This window comes from Prionailurus viverrinus, chromosome B1 (genome assembly GCF_022837055.1).
Source record: "Prionailurus viverrinus isolate Anna chromosome B1, UM_Priviv_1.0, whole genome shotgun sequence".
Lineage (NCBI taxonomy): Eukaryota > Metazoa > Chordata > Mammalia > Carnivora > Felidae > Prionailurus > Prionailurus viverrinus.
In genome coordinates, this window is record NC_062564.1 from 40,537,834 (window position 1) to 40,559,754 (window position 21,921).

General features: G+C 45.6%; 1 protein-coding gene across 3 annotated transcripts in view; it reads right to left on the reverse strand.

Moving 5' to 3' along the window:
• Positions 1–428: 428 nt before the first annotated feature.
• Positions 429–21,921, reverse strand: part of IKBKB (inhibitor of nuclear factor kappa B kinase subunit beta) — a 74,712-nt gene continuing 53,219 nt past the window's right edge. The window contains exons 8-22 of one of the 3 annotated variants that reach the window (XM_047855847.1): positions 20,678–20,802; positions 16,499–16,606; positions 15,203–15,332; positions 14,643–14,837; positions 13,673–13,787; positions 12,202–12,325; positions 11,495–11,646; positions 11,261–11,322; positions 10,091–10,200; positions 8,649–8,698; positions 8,442–8,541; positions 8,086–8,233; positions 4,911–5,038; positions 2,423–2,513; positions 429–1,375 (exon numbers count right to left, since the gene is read on the reverse strand). In XM_047855847.1, the coding sequence (XP_047711803.1) occupies positions 1,310–1,375; positions 2,423–2,513; positions 4,911–5,038; positions 8,086–8,233; positions 8,442–8,541; positions 8,649–8,698; positions 10,091–10,200; positions 11,261–11,322; positions 11,495–11,646; positions 12,202–12,325; positions 13,673–13,787; positions 14,643–14,837; positions 15,203–15,332; positions 16,499–16,606; positions 20,678–20,802 (1,704 nt within the window). In that variant the 3' untranslated portion in view covers positions 429–1,309. Of the gene's footprint in view, positions 1,376–2,422; positions 2,514–4,910; positions 5,039–8,085; positions 8,234–8,441; positions 8,542–8,648; positions 8,699–10,090; positions 10,213–11,260; positions 11,323–11,494; positions 11,647–12,201; positions 12,326–13,672; positions 13,788–14,642; positions 14,838–15,202; positions 15,333–16,498; positions 16,607–20,677; positions 20,803–21,921 lie in introns of all 3 variants that reach the window. The other 2 variants (XM_047855846.1, XM_047855848.1) reach the window with 2 other exon arrangements.

Consider the following 21,921-nt stretch of genomic DNA (forward strand, 5'->3'; position numbering starts at 1 on the left):
GTTAAGCCAGTTTATTATTGTAGGACTCTCAGAAACTTTACTATGCCAGTGTACAATGGGAATCTCCAAGAGGCAATTAAAGCATGAAGCATTTCCTAAATGTACTTGACCCTGAAACGCTTTGTACTGTATCCATGGAAGCCAGTTTGTAAAATCCTCCTATTCCAACTTTCTTTTCTGACCAAACTCGCCTATTTGTGATCATCTAAACTCGTTTTGTTTTCCTGCTTTTAACATAAAGAACTTTTGTGAAATGTCAAAGAAGCAGTGCTGGTGCTAAGACAACATCAGATCCAGGCACTATTCTATTTTATAACATTTTCCATTAAGCTGGTTTTTGAGTTCCTAAGTCCTGACCATAAATATTGCCAAAAACAGGTTGCGGAACCCAGTATAAATGCTTGAGTCATGTTGCAAAATATGGAAACTATTTTTTAAATAAGTCAATTTAATAATACTGCTAGATGATATGAGAAACAGGCGCTCCCCCATCCCAGCACCACCGCACATAGATGTGTCTGAGCAGGGACAGGTGTGGGCACAGGGGTCAGCAGACTTGTGGTTGACAGATACCCTTTTCTTCTTCTGTTCTTCTGCACAAGAGCTCATTCGCAGGTAGTCTCCAGGACCCGAAGGAAGGAAGCTGCTCTCTGACCTGGTGCTGGCAGGTCACTCTGTGGCTGAAAGGGCTACAGATGGGGAGAGCTGGCATTCACCTACGACCTTGCCAACAGGGGCACGACCACCAAAGTAGTGGGTAAAAGGGAAATTTTAGCAGCAGTGAAATGAAAAGAGGAAGAGAAAGGATGGGGCCATGCCAAGTCTACAATTTAAAAGTCTGTTTAGTTCCAAATCCAGATGAAACATTAGCTGTGAGGACAGGCGGATCAGGACCTCTGGAGATCAGGAGGGGTCAGGAGAGGGCAGGCTGACACGAAGCGTCCTCCACAGTTTGTCCTGAAAGAGTCATGTTAGACATTTGTCCAGTGATCTGTGGGGCAAAGTACTTTGAGAACTTTTTCCAGACCAGAGGAAGCAGCTGCAGTGGCTTGGTCTCCCTAAATGCTCATGCTTGGCAGCAGTGTTTGCTGAGCCTCCAAGACGCAGGACTTCCAGTGTGCAGACAAGTTGCTGGCGGTGCCTGCAGAGGACGCCAGCCCTGGCCCACGGTGAATGTCACAACTCCTGGGGTAGTGAGAAGATCTTTGCCTGGGTGCCGAAGACTGCTGGGACATCATGACAGCGGGGGCCACCATGGGAGGGCCTCAGGGCAGGCAGTCCCATCAGGTGGTCAAGGCCACCCACACAGTCAAGAGGCCTGTTCCAGGCCATTCTGCTCTTCTTCTTCCGTCTGTAACCAGCTCCAGTCTAGAGACTGAAAGTCAACAGGCATGTTAAAAATACAGTGGCCACCAATACACCTCAGATTGTTTGTCTTCCTCAGGAGGCGACCAGCACAATTTAGAAGGAAATTTAAATCCTCTCATTAGTAACAGTCTTGTTATTGCAGGGTACTCTCGAGCTAAAGCTACATTTTCACAACCGTAAGGGAACTTTCCTTTGGCCTAGCTTGAAGCCCCTCAGATTCCGGGACTATGGAAACTAGACAGGCAGTTTTGGTACCACCTGTGGCTCATAGCACTTCTGACCGTGGGTAGGTGGTACCAAGAGCTAACCTCAGCTACCAGTTTCCAACCCTACCAGATGAAACGGCCTGATAAGACTTCCTATTTCTCTGGTAGGAGTGCAAATAAGCAGTGAAATGATCAAAATACACACTGTCAGAAGGAGGATGGGCAGAAATAAAAGATAGCAAAAGCCCTAAACCAGAGACGGACAGTTGAATAAATAAGAAGTGATTACAATTAGTAGTGGTATCCTCTCTGATTCTTCTGGAAACTGAGAAGTTAGGGGGAGGCTAGCAGGTCACCGTATTGGCAGGAAAGGGCCTTTTAAGATCTGAGGAATGGCTTAGCATCTCTGAACCTTTGCCATAAATGTACCTGTATCTTGACCAGTTTTTCATCAGGTTAGTTTCCCTATAAGTAGTACTACCTACTGCTAAGCTCTGAGTCCCTGAGAGGCGGGGCTGTGACAGGTCCTTGTTTTAGCCCCAGACCTCCATGCACACAGATGCTCAGCAGTGCTACAAAAACCACAGGGAGAGAAAGACCTTCTCAGAATGATGCTACCTCCCTTATCAAAATTAAGCGTTACAAGGATTAAATGAGATAATGCACATAGTGTACTCGTACCCATTCAATAATTGTTAGCGTTACTCTGAATAAGAAGTCGTCTGTACTAGAAAAGCATAAGCATATACTGAGATGGAGGAAACGCTGGATTGCCTTTGCATTTTCTTTTTCTGGCTTGCCGTGGGGAGAAAGGACACGGAATATGTCGGATTCACACAGGCCATTACCCTTAAACTCTGGTCCTGCTCTTTGATGGTGTCTTGCATCGCATTTTCTAGCTGGGTGCAGAGCGTGTGTGCTTCAGCCACCAGTTCTTCACTAAGGAAAATGATCAGATTATTAGAAAATGGTCAATGTGAATTTTCAGAGATACTGCTACAGGGATTTTGACAAGATTTTAAAAATGAAGTTACGATTATTTTGATGCTGAGTGTCGTAAAGCACCGTGTCACTGACCAGTAATCTCCTTCATCTAGTTAAGCATTTTTCAGAAGCCCATGCTCAGCCATAAGTGTTACCATTCACAATGTGAAAGAGCAAGCAGATCTCTTTTTACTTCAGATAATTGAATTTAATTCTCTCTAAACTGCCAAAATCTAAAGATACCTCACAAATCACCTGTTTTCCAGTTTTTGAAATAGAAAAAAAATATACAGACCACGTAATTTCACCATTTCCATAGTTCCTTGAGATCTGTGAAAAAGCAAGTTCTGGGAACTGATTTCATTTAAACTGTTTTCTCTTTTTCCAGGATAAGAAATGTACCTGTTGTGAACGGCCATGGGGAGAAAGGGAAAGGTATAATAAGCCGCTGTCCTATTTTAGCCTCAGCTCTAGGACATGGACGGACAGCCTGTGCTCCCAGGACGACTTTCCCAGGGCTTCCAGGATATCATTGGAGGGAAAATGCCAAATCCAGGAAGACAGTGCCTTGGAAATCCACTCACCTTACAAAGCATGACACTCTGATGGAAGGAACACAGGCCACATTTTTGCTCAGCCTCTTCCACGTAGCTACCAACTAGGTTGAAGGCTTAGGGCCAGCTCCAAAGGGCAATGTAAGAGGCACAGGACCTGGTTACTATCCTCAAGCTCACAGTAGGTTGGGGAGAGAATTAACAATCTAAGGTCACGTACAATTAAGTACCACAACGTATAGGCTATGAATTCCCTAAGCACAGGAACAGGATTTTTATTTTGTTTTGTTTTTAAAGTTTGTTCGAGAGAGAAAGAGAATGAATGGAGGAGGGACAGAGAGAGAGATGGGGACAGAGGATCTGTTGAGAGCAGAGAACCTGATGCTGGGCTCAAACCCACGAACTGTGAGAGCCAAAAGTCAGACACTTAACTGACTGAGCCACCCAGGAGCCCCAGAACAGGATTTTTAAAATAGCTTTATTGATCTATCTATAATTTAGATACCATAAAGTTTACCCATTTAAAGTGTGTAACTCGATAGTTTTAGTATATTTACAGAATTATACAATCTTGACCATAATCTAATTTTAGAACATTTTCATCATGCAAAAAGAAACCTTGTGCCCATTACCAGTCACTTCCCACCCTCCCCCTCACCTGCCCTAGGCAATCATTAATCTATTTTTTGGTCTATAGATTTGCCCACACAGACAATTTTAACCATTGCCAGTGCCTAAGACCCGACACATAGAGGATGTTGAAGAAACTGCATGGGACTGAACTAGAAACAAAAACATCTAAAGGCAGTCCAAGAAGAGAGAGCTGTGTGAGTGGTCAGGGCATTGGAGGAGAGGGAAGCAGATGTGTCCTGTAGGTGGAAGGACCTCCCAGGACCAGCCCACAGAGGTTCTGGAACTTCAGAGTGCATCAGAAACCAGCCAAGGCTTCTGAAAGGCTGACTGCTCTGCCCTGCCCCTGAACAGCTGATTCAGCAACTGCATTTCTAACAAGTGCCCAGATGCTGCTGATGCTGCTGGTCTGGATGAGACTTTGAGAACCACTGGGCCAGGGCAAGGAGTCTGTATGGGAACTGGGGATCAGCCTAGACGGTGGCTGAGGTGGCTGTAAATGTCTAAAAAGGCTCAGGTTGAATCCTCCAGGGGAGTGGGAAGCCACTACTAGTTACTGGCCAAAAAATAACTTGATCAAGTGGTATTCTGTGAAGACTAATTTGACTAGGGAGGGCTTGGAGGCAGGACTGGCTGGGAAGCAGGGAGGCCAAAGGCCTCGCAGAAAAGGCTGAAATGCTCTGTTCACCACCTTGGTGGCAGTGGCCCAGGCGACAGGAGGGGAAAGCAAGGCAGAAGTGGGGGGTGAGGAGAGGCAGTGGGTGGAAAACCCTAATATGGTAACTCAGAGCGGTGGGAGGTGAGAGGGAGGAGGCGAGATGACTGAGGTGTGGCCAACAGGGTACTCCCTGTGGGCAGGCTGGTTCTGAATGATAGATGATGGCTGATGGGACTATATAATAGCATGTGACTGACTAGCATGTGACTGACTAGCATGTTCAATCTCCTCATTAAGCAATTAGTAATCCAATCCTTAGACAAGGCAACTACTTAGCAAGCTGCAAGGCACTAGAGAGCAAAATATCACATTTGCTTGGATATTAACAAGCACAAACTCAATACATGCACAAAATTGCCTTACACATAAAATGATCAATGATAAACATGCATGTCTATTCCCATGACTTTCCAGTGCACCGGCCATCACCGGCACCTTACAGTGACCTACCTTTTCTTGACAGACTCAGGCAAGCTGTTAGGGGCAGTGGAAGGCTGAGACATTAGCTGACCAGAGTGACTGAGGCGAGCAGCATTCATGCTATCTGGGCTTCCACTCACAGGACCACGAACTTTGCTCTAAAGGACAAAACCAAAAGAGAGTCAACACAATTTTGGAGCAAAGGGATGATTCCAATTTTGCATTCACACCATGGTATTTTCTCACAAAACAATAGGTCACAATACACTAGCTATTCCTACAAATTTTGAGTCAACATCCCTGCATATGGCCACAGTCTTCATTCAGGCTTAGAAAATCTTTCTGCATCTATAGGTGTGCTTTTAAAAAATTTTTTTAATGCTTATTTACTTTTGAGGGGGGGGGAGAGAGAGAGAGAGAGAGAGAGAGAGAGAGAGAGAGAGAGAGAGAGGGAGGGAGGGAGGGAGAACGCAAGGGGCAGAGAGAAGAAGACACAGAATCTGAAGCAGGCTGCAGGCTCTGAGTTGTCAGCACAGAGCATGACGAGGGGCTCGAACTCACGAACCGTGGGACCATGACCTCAGCTGAAGTAGGATGCTTAACTGACTAAGCCACCCAGGCATCCCTATAGGTGTACTTTTTGATAGAAGATTGTAAATACAGGGAGATTGGAGTACCTGCATTTGTAAGCTTCGTTCATTAGTTTGATTGCTTCAGAAACTCTCGTAAGGAAACTAAGAGGGAGACATCTTTGCTGTCTCAAGTAGAAGCCTGAGACATACCAGAAGGTTGTAAGTGGCCTTCTGTGAATTGCACCATCTGTGGGACAGCCAACAAGAAAACCAAGATGTCCTGACCCCCCGGCTGCTGCAGCTACCCACCTCAGTCAAGAGGTTAAGCCAGTGGCTCCTGCTTCAGGGGCTCCCACCTCCTCACACCTGCAGCCCGCAGATGACCTATGCCAACCTTCCCAGCACCTCGTGCTTTGCCCCACTTCAAGTTTCCAGCTGAACTCTCATCTGTTGGCCTCACGTCTTTTTACAGACCCGGCTCCTGCCCTTGCCGCAGCCCATGGGTCTTCATCCTGCTCAGCCTCACGAGCTATGGGACCCATCCTGGTTCCACATCCTTCCTTCCAGCTGAACGTCAAGGTCTGGCTTCAACCAGTCAGTCAAGCACCCAATTTTGCTCTGCAGATGGTCACCCGTGGAAAGACCCAGACATCCACCTCCTCCACTTAGCCTGGGCCTTCCTTCCACTGTCCTGTCCTGTGCACCCTAAGGGCTGTGCAACTCCAGTCCCCAAAGCGGCGCCCCCCCCCCCGCCCCAGTGGTGACGTTTGCCAAAGTCTCAAATCCGTTCTCCAGCTGCCATGAAGGATTTCTCTGAAACCCAAATGTGATCATACCATTCCCATACTTCCTTTGACATGAGAGAGAAAAACAAATTCCTTAGTGTTTGCTATGCCTGCGAAAGCATGTGTGGCCTGCATGGGCTCGTCCTCGCCTGCCTCTCTAGTTTCATTCCAAACGATACCCTTTTGCCCCACACTACACCACTCTGCGTGTAGTACCCGGAACACACACACTCTTTCAGGCCTCCGTGCCTCTGATAGAGCAATGTCTTCGTTCTGGAATGTCATCTCCACCTGTCCACCTCGTTCTTCAGTTGAAACAACCCTTCCTTGTGAATGTTTCCTGTGGTTCCCTCACCTCCAGGCCTGAAGCTGACGTTGCTCCTTCACACTCATGCTATGGCTCATGCTCATGGCACCACAGCTGCTGCTGAACACTTCCTGCCCCATGTTTGAATTCACTTCCCTGTGTGTGCCCCTCTGATTATGAGCTCCTGGGCCAGGTGCCATGCTTCTTTCCCCCTTTACCTCCAGTTTTCATCTCGCTCCTGGGCACGTGCTCGGCGCTCAGTAAACGTCACATGAATGCAGATGGCGTATCAGGCCGTCACTGGAAATACCTCAATTTCCCTCTCCTTCCTAAAGCTTCTCTCCTTGTCATCTCTCCTTTTTTAATTTGCTTCCTTTCTTACAGGAGGAAATGTCACTCATCCCTTCCCCAGGCCAATCCTTCCATGCATGCCCATGAAGCTGACACCCTGCTGTTCTCAGGACCTGGACACTCAACTGTCTCCCACCTCTTTGATACTGTGACTCTCCCAGTGCACTGTCTCCTGCCTGACCTACAAATACGCTCCAGTCCATGATCTTAAAAACACCATCCTTGCACCCTGCCTCCACCTTAAGCAACTATCTTCCCATTTTCCTCTTTGCTCTTAACCACCACCAGTGGCTAAATCACTCTTTCATCATAGTCAACCTCGCTGCAGCTGGCATAGTGTGGGTCTTTCTCCCATCAGCTCTGGTTTCCATGGCTTTTACCAGGTTCTTTTCCTTCTCTGTCCCGGGCTCTTTTTTGTGTCCCATTTTCTCCCTGAGCAGCATGCAGTGGAATCTCAACTACATTAAGACAGTAGGCACAGAAAGTGTGGTTGACAATACTAAGCAGCACAGGCTCAGATGAGGATCAACCAGGTCACGCAGACATGCACTGTGGTGCGAGAAGGTCCCCCAAAAGATCTGTCCATATCCTAAGTCCAGCAACCTGTGAATGTGACCTTCTTGGAAAAAGGGTCTGCACAGATGAAGTTAAGGATCCTGAGAGGAGATCAACTTGGACTACTGAGGTGGGAACCACATTCAATGGCAAGTGTACTGATCTGAGACACCCAGAAGACAGACACGGAGAAGAAGGCCTTGTGAAGACAGGGACAGACAATAGAGTGATGCGGCCAAGGACTAGCCAAGGACTGCCCAGGGCCATCAGAAGCTGGAAGAAGCACGGAAGCATTCTCCCCTAGAGCTTGCAGCAGGAGCTCAGCCCTGCTGACACCTGGATTTTGGACTTCCGGCCTCCAGGACTGTAAGGGAATAACTCTGCGGTGCTGCTTTGTGACAGCAGCCACAGGAAATGCACACGTGCAGAATGAAACACACCTGGTGCAGCCCTGACTCGGCCCCTCCCTGCTCCCTCTAAGTCATGGAGAAGAGGAAGGAAAACTGAGCCGTGGCAGTTGAGTAGTGTCTGTCAGTGGCTTTGCGGTCTCTCTTGGAGGGTGGTGACAGCAGCACAGAGGTGGAAAAGAGGCTGGCGGGCTGGGGGCCGAGGGCCCGGCCATGGGGCTCACTCACACAAGCGATCTTCAGGAGATTCCAGAGCTCCTTCTGCCGCTTCTCCTGAAGCCGGACAACAGTCTTCTCGTCTTCGTTCATTAAACTCACCACCTCTTCCACCTTGGGCAACAGTTCCAGAGCCTTCTGCTTGCAAACCACAGTTTTACTGTAAAGAATAAATGTGACAAATTCCAGTGGCATTTGGGTTGGAGAAAGGAGGAGAACATAATCCCTGGTAATTATGAATCCAACAACAGCTGCGGATAAATCTCCTTCAGGGTAAGCAAGTCAGAGGGCAGTGAGAAAATGGCCTCACATGGGTCCTTGCCGCTTCTCTGAATTCCACCCTGGAGAAGGGAAGTTGGGGCGGATACCTGAGCTGCGTATAAATCACTCGCACTTTCTTCTCAAAGCCTTGGATGGCCTGAAGAAGCAGCCGGACCATTTCAAGACTGTCACCATCAGTTCGTTGGTCTGGAAAGAGGAAAAGAGCCCCACAGTTCCTCCAGTGGCTGGCAGAGTGTCAACGCCATACACATGACAGAACCAGGTGCGTGTGGCAGACAGAATGGCCCACTTACCTCTGGGTTTTTCCCGAAGTCTCCTGTAAAGCTCCCTCGCTTGCTCTTCTCTGAAATATACAAAGGAGAAACTCTGTCAAGATGTGAGGTCAAATAAGCACATGTGGGACACTGGTTAGTCAATTCCTGCCAGTAGAATCACTGACTTTTAGAAGCAAGACCAGCACTATGCCTTGACTGGAGGAAATTACTACTCCTGGTGATACTATAGGTGATGCCTATGATGAGGAACTGATGGCTCTCGTTATCAAACCTCGCCCTTCTCTCCAAGAGAATCTCTTTTCTCTTTTTTTTAAAGTTTATTTGTATTTACTTTGAGAGAGAGAGACAGAGAGAGCCAGCAAGGGAGGGGTAGAGAGACAGGGAGAGAGAGACTCATAAACAGGCTCCACGCTGTCAGTGCAGAGCCCGACTTGGGGCTCAAACTCACAAACTGCGAGATGGTGACCTGAGCCGAAACCAAGAGTCAGATGCTTAACCAACTAAGCCACCCAGGCATCCCTAATGAGAAAGAATCTTAAGAAAGGGAGGTTCTACTCTGTCCCTTGGAATTTCCTGTCCACGTGGCTTCTGCAATGGTGATTCCAGTGACATCACTGGACCTAAGCCTGGAGAACACGGGCTCCCTGTGAGAACTCAAGCCCAAGGGTAGACACAAACTTCTATCCCTTTTCCACCTCAACACAATGAAACGACCTGACATTTCAGAGGTGACTCTCATTTGAAAACTAAAGGAGAATAATGGGTTAAATAACTCGAGAAAATACAGAATACGAATCATCAGATTTCTGATGTTCGAGATTCTGGTCCTGAGAATCCTGGTAAAGGCACTGGAGGACAGTGCTGAGCCCAAGTGGGAGCTCCCAAGAGTTTGAGGCAGCTCGCCTGCTCCCTCTCATCTGGCTTTCCTTCAGGTAGGACTGCTTTGCCCGGGCACCTTATCACCTCTCAGAGCCAAGGCTAGATTCCTGATAAAGACTCAAATGAACAGTTCCCGGGTTCAAAATCTTAAGACCTGCTGGTCTCCTTCTCTGTTCTACCTTCTGCTCTTTGAGCCACACCTGGATCAGGGTGGGCTGCGTGAACAGTGACGTCTGGTGCCATGGTTAAAGCTCCTGCCTCACAGACTTTAAAGATGATGAACTCCTGCTCTATCTAAATCATCTGAATTGATCTTCACAACTCCGTGAGGTCGGACAATTCTTCTCAACACTTGCTAGATATGGAAATGAAGGCTGACAGTGATGGTGACTGGCCCTTTGCTCATCTCTGCAACTCATCTGGAACATGCCAAGATGCTTCGCCAATGGATCACACTCTATAGAATGGTCTCACAGAGCTTTTGTGATAACCACACTTGAACCCTTAGACAATCTCAACATATGTATGGAAGTTTGGCTGGGGCTTCTGTGGGTTTGACCGGACACTGGGTCGGTACTCACAGGTCGTCCAGCGTTCCCCCCTGCTTCCGCCCCATGGGGCTCCTCTGCAGGTCCACAATGTCAGTCTGCAGCGCCATCATCCGCTCCACCAGGTGCTTCACTTCATTCTCCTGATGAAAAAGCTGTGCTAATGTCAACTGATGTAATAAGGGCGTTCTGAGATGCAAGATTTGGGGGGAGGGGGGGCGGGGAACACCTTCAAACTCACCGAAGACTCTCAGGTGACTGGCTAGAAGGGACAGAGACTCTGGAGTCAGAAGGCCTGGGTTTGGATCTCGGGTCTACCACTTTCTAGCTGTGTGACCCATGGGGAAAGCACTAACTCCTGAGCTGCAGTTTCCTCTGCCATAAAATAGGCTTCTAATGGGGCCATTTTAAGGGTGAGATAAGATACAGTATGTAAAGTATCTGGCACAGTACCTGGCATAGAGAAGAGCCCAATGCACATTCCTTTCTCTTCCCTTAATTTGTCTACCCCAATGCCATCCCACATTGGGAGGCCTGGGCTCCTCTCTATCGGAGATTCTGGATGTGAGTGCCAGGATGGGTTGGAGCACTCACTGTCTCTCTGGTCAGAGAAGACATCTAAATATAGATATAGTAAATAGTATAGATAATAATAGTATAGATAATAATATAGATATAGATATAGTAAAAAGCCCAGAAAAGGTCTTGGAGGCTTCGGTCTTCAATTTGTGTGAGGATCACTAAGCCATACTTCCTTCCCTTGCCTCACAATTAACGTTTTTCAGTGGTGTTTGATTTATGCTGTCCTAAAACTTTATGCTTAGACTTTTTCTTTCCTATGGATTTAGTGTCCCAACAAAACTAGGCAAACCCCCCAGCCCGATGGAGTGTTGATCATTCATCTGAGGCCCTTTCTGATAGGAAGAGGCCTGGGCTTCCCGTAAGGACACTTCACATTTTGCGCCTTGTTCAAATGCACACCAGGTCTGCACAGCTCCTGCATCTGCCGCCATGGGCCTCCCCTTTACTGGCTACCAGCCTGGCCTCTTCCCATCAAGTCCCAGTTAGGGTCAGAGAGCATGGCGAGGACCTCCTGATTTTGGACGTACAGGATGGATTTGGTGTTCGAGGAGAGAGTGAGAAAAGGTTGTACGAAGCCTCACCCCCCTCGGTAAGGATAGGAATCTAAAACAAGTCTCCTACCCGCCCACAGAGCTCCACAGCCTGTTCCATTTCCCTCCAGGCCAGCAGCAGTTTATCTGATGCTGGAAAAAAAAAATGTAGGAAAAAAAAAAAAAAAGAAAAACAAAATGAAAACACCACAAAACCAAAATAGACACAAGCAACTAAATTATAAGAGGCAAAAGAAACCTTAGGAAGGGGGTGGGGGGAAGACAGTAATGGTTTTTCCAAACTCATTACAGAGAGTACACTCACTGATCCCAAACTCTGTCTGCTCACTGTACTTCTCCAGGTCAATCTGGATGCTGGTTTTAAAGAAATCCAACTTGGCTTTGAGCTGCTGAGACATGGAAGCCATAGAATTCTTCATCTTGGAGAGGCAGCTATTATTCCGGAGGAGATTCATCCTGCAAGGACCACAAAAAACAGCCTTCAGGCATCTTTGGGATCCAAATACCATTTCCTGTACAACAGCAAAACCACCTCAAATGCCAAGGCAAATCCCTACTATAATTATTATTATTGTATCAAAAGTAGCCACTTATAATCATACAATTTCCTAGCCCTCAGCCAGCACTGGAATAAGGCAAAGTACCACACAAAGGGCCAATAACCCCAGTTAGTCATATCCCAGGGGAAAGAGTCAGGCAGACCCCAGCATGACAATCATGGGAGCTTTGCTGACCCAGACTGCAATGAGCTTTTCCACATTCCAAAATCTGCCCCTAGTTCAGCCAGCCCACCCCTCAGTTTACAGCTCCATGTGCTGACCTCACTCACCTCATAAAGTCTAAAAGGGCCTCCCTCAATCCTGCCCACCTGACCACTTCCTGCCTGTCTAAACCAGCGTCTCCCTCTTGTCTGTCCTAGCAGTTGCTTCTGGGCCCCTGCCTCCGCCACCTCCCTGTGGAAAAAGCCACCACGCGATTTTAAATTAAGTCCCAAACCGCCTGGCATAATACATGGCAGCTCGCTGTCCCTGCTGTAGCCGGTTACAGTCCTCCTTCAGGGTCTGGATGCTGTGCCAAACCTGGCCCCACACTTTCCTCAGCTGGAAGAAGGAGAGGTTCCTCTTGGGCTCTTGAACTGGAACAGAGACATATGCAACCGTCAGAGAAAAACTGCCCTGCGATTAACCACATCATGCCTTGTGACATCACTGGCACTTTTACATTTTTCAGTTATATAACTAAACTACTATGCTATCACATAACCTTTTTGGGTGTTAAGCCTGGTTACTGTCACATACATTTTTTGTATCCCATTAATAGCACAAGCATGTACCAGTCAGTAAATACCTACTTATTTGAAGAAACACTTTGTGAACCACATGGAGTCAATTACATGTACACAGGCTCTTATGCTTTCAACAGAAACCTTTATGTTTACAATATTTAAAGTCATATGAAGTTTTCTACAGATTCAGCTTTACCCAGTAGTACTGGAACATCATTAAATAAGCAGTAAGTCTGGAGCTAAGACTCTCGACCCTAGATCTGCTTATTCTAAGTGTGTGTGTGTGTGTGTGTGTGTGTGTGTGTGTGTGTGTGTGTGATGGCAGGAATGGCGGATGCATTAAAATGTCCATCTACTACCCCTACAATGGAATATTACACAAGCATTAAAAATAGGCAGCTCCATATGTACCAGCAGGGAAAAAATTTTCTAAAATATATTATTAAGTGAAAAAGGCAGGTGCAGAACAGTACATGTTGTATGTTACCATATGTTGGGAGGAAAAATACCTATACACTTTATAATGCATAGAATACCCCTGGAAGGTATACCCAAGAACTTGACAGGAGTGGTTTCCCTGGAAGAAACTGGGAAATTGGGAAGAGAGGCTGGCTTGTTACTGTATATTCTTTTGCACCTTTTGATTTTTTTCTATCATGTACAAAATATAAATAAAACTTCAAAAATAAATAAAATGGCCATCTGATTTGATCAAGTTCAGAGACATGCAGGCAGTATTCTCTGTCCTAGGTTTAGAATTCTATTTGTGAGGCTGAAATTGAAGACTTCCTTTACTCTTTTTTGGCTGGGCTACTCCTAAGTCCCAAGTAAAGAAGGTTGCCCCAGGACTGGATAAGCGCATCTCCTTGGTGTGGACCCCTCCACTAGTCCATGTCTGTCCCTCCCACCCTGTCCCAAGCATTCTAAGTGATTATTTAAAAAAAGATTTTTTTTTAATGTTTATTTTTGAAAGAGATTGAAAAAGAGTGGGGGAGGTGCAGAGAAAGAGGGATACACAGAATCTGAAGTAGGCTCCAGGCTCCGAGCTGTCAGCACAGAGACCAATGTGGAGTTTGAACCCATAAACTGTGAGATCATGACCTGAGCCAAAGTCTGGCACTTAACCGACTGAGCCACCCAGGCACTCCATAAGTGATTAAAAAATAAAAACAAAAACAAAAACAATGATCTTCTTACGGATACAGCTGACACTTTCAGGTTGGGGCCGTGGCGAGATCTGAGTCTCATACGTGATTTTACTGTTGTCAAAGAGAAAGACGAGATCCATGTCCAATGTGCGGCCCTCATTCAGCTGCAAAAGGATAAGAGGAAGATGAGATCTTGTGGATGCCACCCCTTCCTTTTCCAAGTAATAACAGAGACTTCAGGGTGTTCCCCACTATTTCCCAATGGCATCATCTTCAGCCAGCAAGTACTGAGCACCCATAAAGCCTTTCTTAATGACTCCAGCCTACACCTCCCTTTCCTGGTCCTTTTACACTTTTTTTTTAATGTTTATTTTATGATTTATTTTTGAGGGAGGGGAGGGGAAGAGAGAGAGGGACATAGAGAGAATCCCAAGCAGGCTCCATGCTGTCAGCACAGAGCCCAAAGCAGGGCTCAAAGCCACAAACCATGAGATCCTGAACTGAGCTGAAACCAAGAGTCGGACTCTTAACTGAGCCACCCAAAGAGCCCCCTTTTACATTTATTATCCAAACGCGCCCCTCAATCATAACTTATTACGGTCTTATTCTCTATTGTCTTTACTGTGCAATTTAAATGTTCAGTTTCTCCGTCCTATCCCATGGTTGTTTCTCACACGTTAACTTTATCAGTTCTTTGGGGGCAGGGACCACGTCTTGCATTGCTGTGGTCATCAGCACTGTTCTAATACACAACAGTTTTGGCTGACTCAGAGGAATGAAGCACTGCTTTGGCAACAGAGCCCACAGAAAGGCGCTCTGAGTGGTCTGAAAGTACCAAGTCAAGTGTGCAGGGATTCATGTCTCCTATTAGACCATGCAGAGGATCTCACATTCCAACTAAAAAACCAGGCAGTTATCTGCATTATGTGACAAAGTAGAGCTGAAATCTGAATGTGCAGTTAGTTCCCCTGGAAGCAAAGCCAGGAAAAGCAGGGCATCCTTAGGGAACAGGGCTTCACCTTGCCCTCTGAAATACACTGAGTAGCCGGCTTGTCAGGGATCAATGCCAGACCAGCTTCTTGCAGCAGCTCCTGGTCCTCCTCGGGGATCCCTGTGTCATTATGGATTCTGGCCTTTAAGCTCTGCAGACTCTCATCCTCTGTCACTGGATAGGTGTGAATGATGCCTGTGACCATGTTCAAGATATGAACCAGCTGCAACACAACCCAGATGTTATTGGAAACAAAAACCCATCTTTACAGAGAGGCCCATCTACTTGCCTGGATCGTCTGCTCCTCCCAACATTTCCCAGCCACACGAAGAAAGGGGTTAGTTGGAAGGAAGGGAGTCTCGGTGCCCAGAGTTCATACATTCTTGTCTTTAATGCTGCTGTTTGTTCACAGTGTGACCTTACAACCGATGTCAACTAGCATGGGGGCAGATGCTCTCACAGGGGCCTCCCTTTCCACAGCTCAGATGGCCCATGACTTGCTTTTGAAGGAGCTCTTCTTTTTTCCCCAGCCCTGCCACAGCCCATTGGGGACCTACTGCCTTGAGGCTAACCTGGCTCCACACTCACCTTTAGGTTTAAGATGTCATCCAGGGCCTTGAAACAGCCATTGGGACCATACACGGGATCGGTGCCCCTCTGTCGTGGGTGCCACATCAGCATCAGCTGCAGCCACTTCTCAAGTCGCTGTGCCAGGATGCTAAGAAGAGTACAGCGTAGGAGGGGACAGCTCCAACACCATCCTCAGGTGGCCTTACCATGCACACCCCACGTACATTCACCATACTCACACCCACGGCAACCAACATGTGATGACTGAAGATGAATTAATCTGACGGAAAGCCAAACTAATGATTCAGGTGCTTATCCCCTCTCTGATCTGCTACAACACCCCCTGAAATTCAGGATTTCTCAATAGACTGAACTTCCACCTGGCTGCATGAGAATGATCTGTGAAGCTCTTTAAATACACTTTACAGGCATGTCCCACCTCTAGGCAATGCCCCCACACAACCTAGACCCCATGCTGCCAGATTTATTTTGTTAATCCACCCCTACCTGCAAAGGCACTCGTGGTGCCCACAACACAGTTCATGCCCCTTCCTGGGCACAGACCTACCTCATGGAGGCACTCTCAGCCTCCACAGAGGCCAACTCTCTCTACTCATTGCCTCCTGAAACATGCCTTTGCTCCCCTCACTCCTTCCCCTTGAATTTCCTTCCTCTTCATCCATCCATCCATCCATGTCCTGCACATCTTTCCAGATCCTTCCAGAAAGTTCTAGCTCATCCAAAGTCATTCCATACAGCTCTAATCCACACAGTACCTGTCTCCCCATCCTCTAAATACTTATGGTGATTATTTTCCGTGCTACTCAGTTGTTTGTGACTGCCTTGCCACTTGCTTTTGTACTATTACTCAACGCTGGTATTGCTGCTGTTATTTTGGCTCTAAGACGAGATTGCAATGCTGTTCAAACTACAAAGGTTTATTTGTTGACTATGACACAGTATGAGGCTACCCAGGAGTGCAAAGAGAAGTAAAGTAGAAATCCCCTACCCTGAAAAGGCTTACAGTTGACTAGGAGACAAACGCTATGCAAAACCAAATGTAGTACAAGGTAGAAACTACTAAGGGTGGTAAGAGGTACAGATAAATTACTGTGTGAATTTAGAAAAGAGATGATTTCTAGATGGGGTGAGGGGTAGGAATCCATTCTAAGTTGATGACTGAGACGATTATGTCAAATTCCTAGTCACAGGATACCTTGATAATCTATTTAAAAGCTATCAGATGTCACCACAGACATCTATTTCTGAAAAAGGAAGAAAACCGCATAGAGGAGAAGTGCCACTGGGCCTTACCTGTTCAGATTATTGGGATAGGGTAAGGAGCTGGAAAACTTCACCGCTCCATTCAAGTCTTCACTGACAACAATGTCCATCTCACTCTTCTGCCGGACTTTGGAATGCCTGCAATACAGCCCTTAAGTCACTTAGCAGGCAGGAGACACTGTACTTTGGTAACATACCGCTTTACAACTGTACAGGATACCCCCAGGTTGTGATTCTATCTTTGGGTAACAGTGCATTTGCTTCCTGCTAGGATGGCTTCCTTCCGAGCGCAATAGTCTGTACTGCCTGAAGTAGAGTCATCAACCATCCTGTGCCTAGAGTTCCACAGCCAGTACTACTGACTCCTTATCTCATCCTTCGCTTATCCTTATCATTTTCTCTACTTTTCATCTTATCTAATCCAACATTTATGTTTTGAAAGAGGATAAAATTAGAACTTCCAAACCAGGATCACTGTGTGCAGATCACATTTACAGGAAATAACGCACAATACATGCATGCACAGTGTACTTCCCTCTAAATGCACATGGCTAGATATGATCTCTAATGGTGAATGAACTGTTACATTTCCCAATTTAGAGCACTTATTGATGCATCTGAAATAGTATTTGAAGGGAAAAAAAATTTAAGCCCAACTAGTTTCAAATCTTTTTGGTGATGAGGAAGATAACTTAAATTTGAATAATGCTTCATAGATAACCAAGTACTTGGACACTGAACACATACTTCTTTGCCATGATAACCCCAGGTGGTAGACACTGTTTTTAGTTCCCCATTCAGTGGTAAGGAAATACAGATCAGGTGACTTGCCCAAGGCCACACAACTAAAGAGTGGCAGAACTAGGGACTCAAATCCAAAGTCTGCTGTTCTTTCTACACTGTGTGAATGTCCAAGTCTTTCCTTTCCAAAAACACCTGGGAAATTCAGATAAAAATGTCTTAGTCCTGAACACTTCTCGTTGGCAAGGGGTAAGTTGGCCTAGCTGGAACTGGCATGTGGCAGAGGCTGGTGGTTCACAGCTCTGGCTGGAACAGTGATTACTGTAAGGCAGGTGTACCAAGACTGTCGTCACATACAAATGACACAGATGATCCTCTAATGGAATAGTCTGTCCATGGGAAATTGTAAAAATAAAAGCTGTAGTAAATAAAATGCTTATTGCTTAGGTCCTGTAATGTATTTCAAAGTAGGATTGTAATAGAATTATAAAGCTCAAATCACATCTGTCCAGAAATTACTATCCATCTGAGAGGAGAGAGTGAAATTTTTAAAAGGTTCTCTAAGGCATTACAAAGCAGGTGAGACAGCCACTTTTCACAAACTTGTCCACTGAACAGCTCCTGACTGGGCATCCAAGTAGCCTACTTGAAAGCATCAGCTGGTCTCCCAGCACCGGGGAAGGGAGTTCTAAGAAGCTGATTCTGCAGACAACAGACTTACAATAAAGACGCCAAGACATGAGGGATACATTTTCAAATAGTACTTGTTCTTCTGGTTCTAATGGATTTTAACTCATCTTATTAAAAATAATGGAAAAGCTCAACATTGGAACTAAAGAAATGCAACAATTTCTTGGTTAGTTAAAAACACTATTGATGTATAGGTATACAGTATATGGTATGATTATAAATTAATGAGCTAATTCCTCAATATTCCAGAACCTGTGCAGGTCAAGTATTGCTTGTTTTATTTTTTTATTTTCTAAAAAACTTTTTTTTCATGTTTATTTTTATTTCTGAGAGAGAGACAGAGCACGGCAGGGCAGGGGCAGAGAGAGGGAGATACAGAATCTGAAGCAGGCTCCAGGCTCCGAGCTGTCAGCACAGAACCCAATGTGGGGCTTGAACCCACAAACTGTGAGATCATGACCTGAGCTGAAGTTGGACGCTTGACTGAGCCACCCAGGCACCCCAATTATTGCTTGTTTTAAAATAAATCACCACAGGAGGGCGTACTTTGCCACTTCACCAGACTCTTGAAGAGCAGGGACCTGGCCTCTTTCACCTCTGCTGAAATTTTCAGTGTTTGGCTTATACGTGCTGACTGAACTGGATTGCCAACACATAAAAACACTCTTCTAGAATTGATTTCCAAGGCTATATCTTAGAAATAAATAATTCATGATGTAAATACCTATCCTTTTAAAAACTTAATGTTTTCACTATTTCCAGAAAAGCATTTAGAAAAATGATAGTAGCCAGTGTTAACAACAGTGTGGTGAAAAGGGCAGCTTTGTATGTTCCTGGTAAAAACATTATTTATACAACCTTTCTGTTGAGCAAATGCTCAATACATATCAAAAACCTCTAAAATGTGTATAATCTTTGATCAGTAAATTCCACTCCTAGGAATTATCCTAGGGAAATAATCATGGATATACAAGGATTTCCTTATAACGACATTATTCTTGGTTTTATTTTAAGAAGTAAAAATTATAAACTACCCATGCTTCCAATAACGGTGGATAAGTTAAATAAATTCCAGTATAGCCACTCATTTGAATACCAAACAGAAATTATTACAAATAACGGAAAAACATAAAGCATTTTCAATAGTAAGACTGAAAAGTAGGTTATATGAGAGTATGTACAATAATTTATTTGTGTATTTTTTTTTTTTTGAAGTATAACACATATACTGAGGAACCCGGAGATGCACAAAAATGTTCATAGTGGTTGTTTCTGGATTTTGTGAAGCTAATTTTCATGGTGTAAAAATGCTCTGAGAGCACATGCAGGACAGTTCCTACTGTGCCATCAACTGATGTAGGAAAGGGGTGAAACATAAACGAGACAACAGAAAAACAGGTCAATTCGTACCGGTATGGAACACCCTTGGAAGCATACTGACAACTAGTGGTATCAGGTGCCTGTCAGAAAGGAAGCCAGGTGGCTGGGAGGCCAGTAAGAGATGACTTTTCAGTGCATACTCTTTTTATACCTTTGGAAGCTTGAACCATGTGAACTTATTACTGCTCCAAAAAGACACACAAAAACTGGAAATAAAAACAAAATTTGAAACAACAGTAGCATCATTCACATCAGGGTGTGGCCTCCCAAGGAACACTCTGAATGAAACCTGATTTAGGGGCATGTTAATTTTTAAACTATGTACTTTGATAATGATTAACCTTCACATATACAATGAACACTTATTTTTGTAATAAAAAAGGTTAAGATACAGAGTAATTCTTTTAAAACTTAAGTATGTCCTTTGGTTTTTTTATTAATAAATTTTTTTTTGGTAACTTATTTGTGTACACATTGGTTTACATTTTAAGGCACTTTCTTATGCTTTTTTAAAAAATTTTTTTTCTTAATGTTTTTATTTATTTTTGAGACAGAGAGAGACAGAGCATGAGCAGGGAAGGGGCAGAGAGAGAGGGAGACACAGAATCAGAAGCAGGCTCCAGGCTCTGAGCCATCAGCACAGAGCCCGATATGGGGCTCGAACTCACAGACTGTGAGATCATGACCTGAGGTGAAATCGGACGCTCAACCGACTGAGCCACCCAGGCGCCCCTAATGCTTTTAAAACAAAAATTTAGGGGTGCCTGGGTGGCTCAGTTGGTTAAGTGTCTGACTCTTGGTTTCAGTCAAGTCATGATCTCATTGTTTGTGCATTCGAGCCTCGTGTTGGGCTCTGCAGTGACAGCATGGAGCCTGCTTGGGATTCTCTCTCTCCCTCTCTCTCTGCCCCTCCCAGTCACTCTCTCTCTCAAAAATAATAAATGAATGAATGAATGAATAAATAAATAAATAAATAAATATTTAAGCATAATAAAATTTGCAGACAATACATTTCCATGTAAATACTTCTCCTTTGTCATGTGTACATCTCCTTTATTTGTCTACTAATCCACAGCATCCTCAGTGAAAGTGCACACATGTATGCAACAGTCTATAAATGTACTGGCATGTTGCTACTAAACACAGGGCAAGCATCCTTTATACGGTATCATACTTAACAATTGTTCTACTTCTCTAGGTTTTTGGAGCCTGGACTGCCCACATGCTGGGCCCTCACAGGACTTCCTCTTTGGGAGACAGATCACTGAAGTCTCGGGCCCAGGCTGGAGTGTCCCATGAGATGGAAACAGGTGAAGGACATGTCTAAGGTAGAGGGACACCCTCCTCCCTTCAGGTGGCACTCCTGGCCCCACCCACAGGCCCCGGTCCCTCACTCACCACTGCACGGGCTGCCAGTTAGGGAGGAAAGGTCGGAAGCCTGTGATGCACTCAAAAGCCAAGGTGCCGAAGCTCCAGTAGTCCACAGTCACCGTGTACTTCTGCTGCTCCAGGAGTTCCGGGGCCTGTAGAAGAACATGAGGTGGGGAAACACCTGAGCTGCTTCCTTTTCCGAGGAGCCACCACAGGAGGGGGCAACCAGCCCTTCTAATTGTGTGTCCACACCTGCCCGACTCCATCCAGAGGGTACTGGCATGTCCACTCAAGGGTGAGGGGGTGACCACCTGTGTAGCCAGTGGTATCTAGAATTTTTCTCTACCTCATTCACTCCCGATGCTGACACAAGGGTCCCTAGAGGTATTTTTAGGTAGACCAGAGTACATTATATACCTCTTGAGGGCAGTGTCCAGGTGGGAAGTTACATACAACAAGGAAAATGATACCAGGCTGTATACACCAAATGCATAATACATATATTTAGGACATGTGGTTGTACAATGGGACAGGATGTTTATAATCAGGTAGGAAAAAAGCCAGATGCATGATTGCTGCCCAAGCAGAGACAGCTGGAGTAACTAGGTGGGCATGGAACTTGGTTCTGAAAAAGGCTCCTCACATGAGTGTCTGCGAGGAGACGTTCTAGAAAGGACCATCACAAGCAAAGGCGTGGAGACAGGACTGTGCGCAGTCTGGCTAGAAGTGTCACACTTCGGCAGGGGCCAAGGAGTGCAAACCAAGAGGAAAAAGTGGGGGGATGATCAGATCAAGCTCTGGATCTGGTTATGGACAGAAGTTTTAGTTCCTGAAGGTGAAGGATTTGACTGAGCCTCCTGGTCACAGCATGGGGTGCCCCGACTTAACCTCTGCTGAGCCCATGAGGATTCCAGAGGACGCTCAGCAGGACCTACATAATTACATGATAGGGACACAAGGGCCTGAATCACAGCTCCGCATGAGTCATCACTCTGAAAACTCTACTCCATAGAGCAGGTCATAAGTCAGTGGAGCCCATTATAAATCAATGGAGCCCAAGGGAGTATAAATGCACTCAAAGAGACTTCAAAGAATTTCTTCTTCTTTTTCAAGAACTTGATAAAATGCTTAAGCTCATTTAGCCCAGTGGCTTTCAACCTTTTGTTTGTTTATTACAACTGCAGAACCCTTTATTCAATCAAAATTTTACTGGTTGTTACCATCCACAAGCAATCTATTACCAGGTCTTACTGGGTCTCTTGCTAGGCATT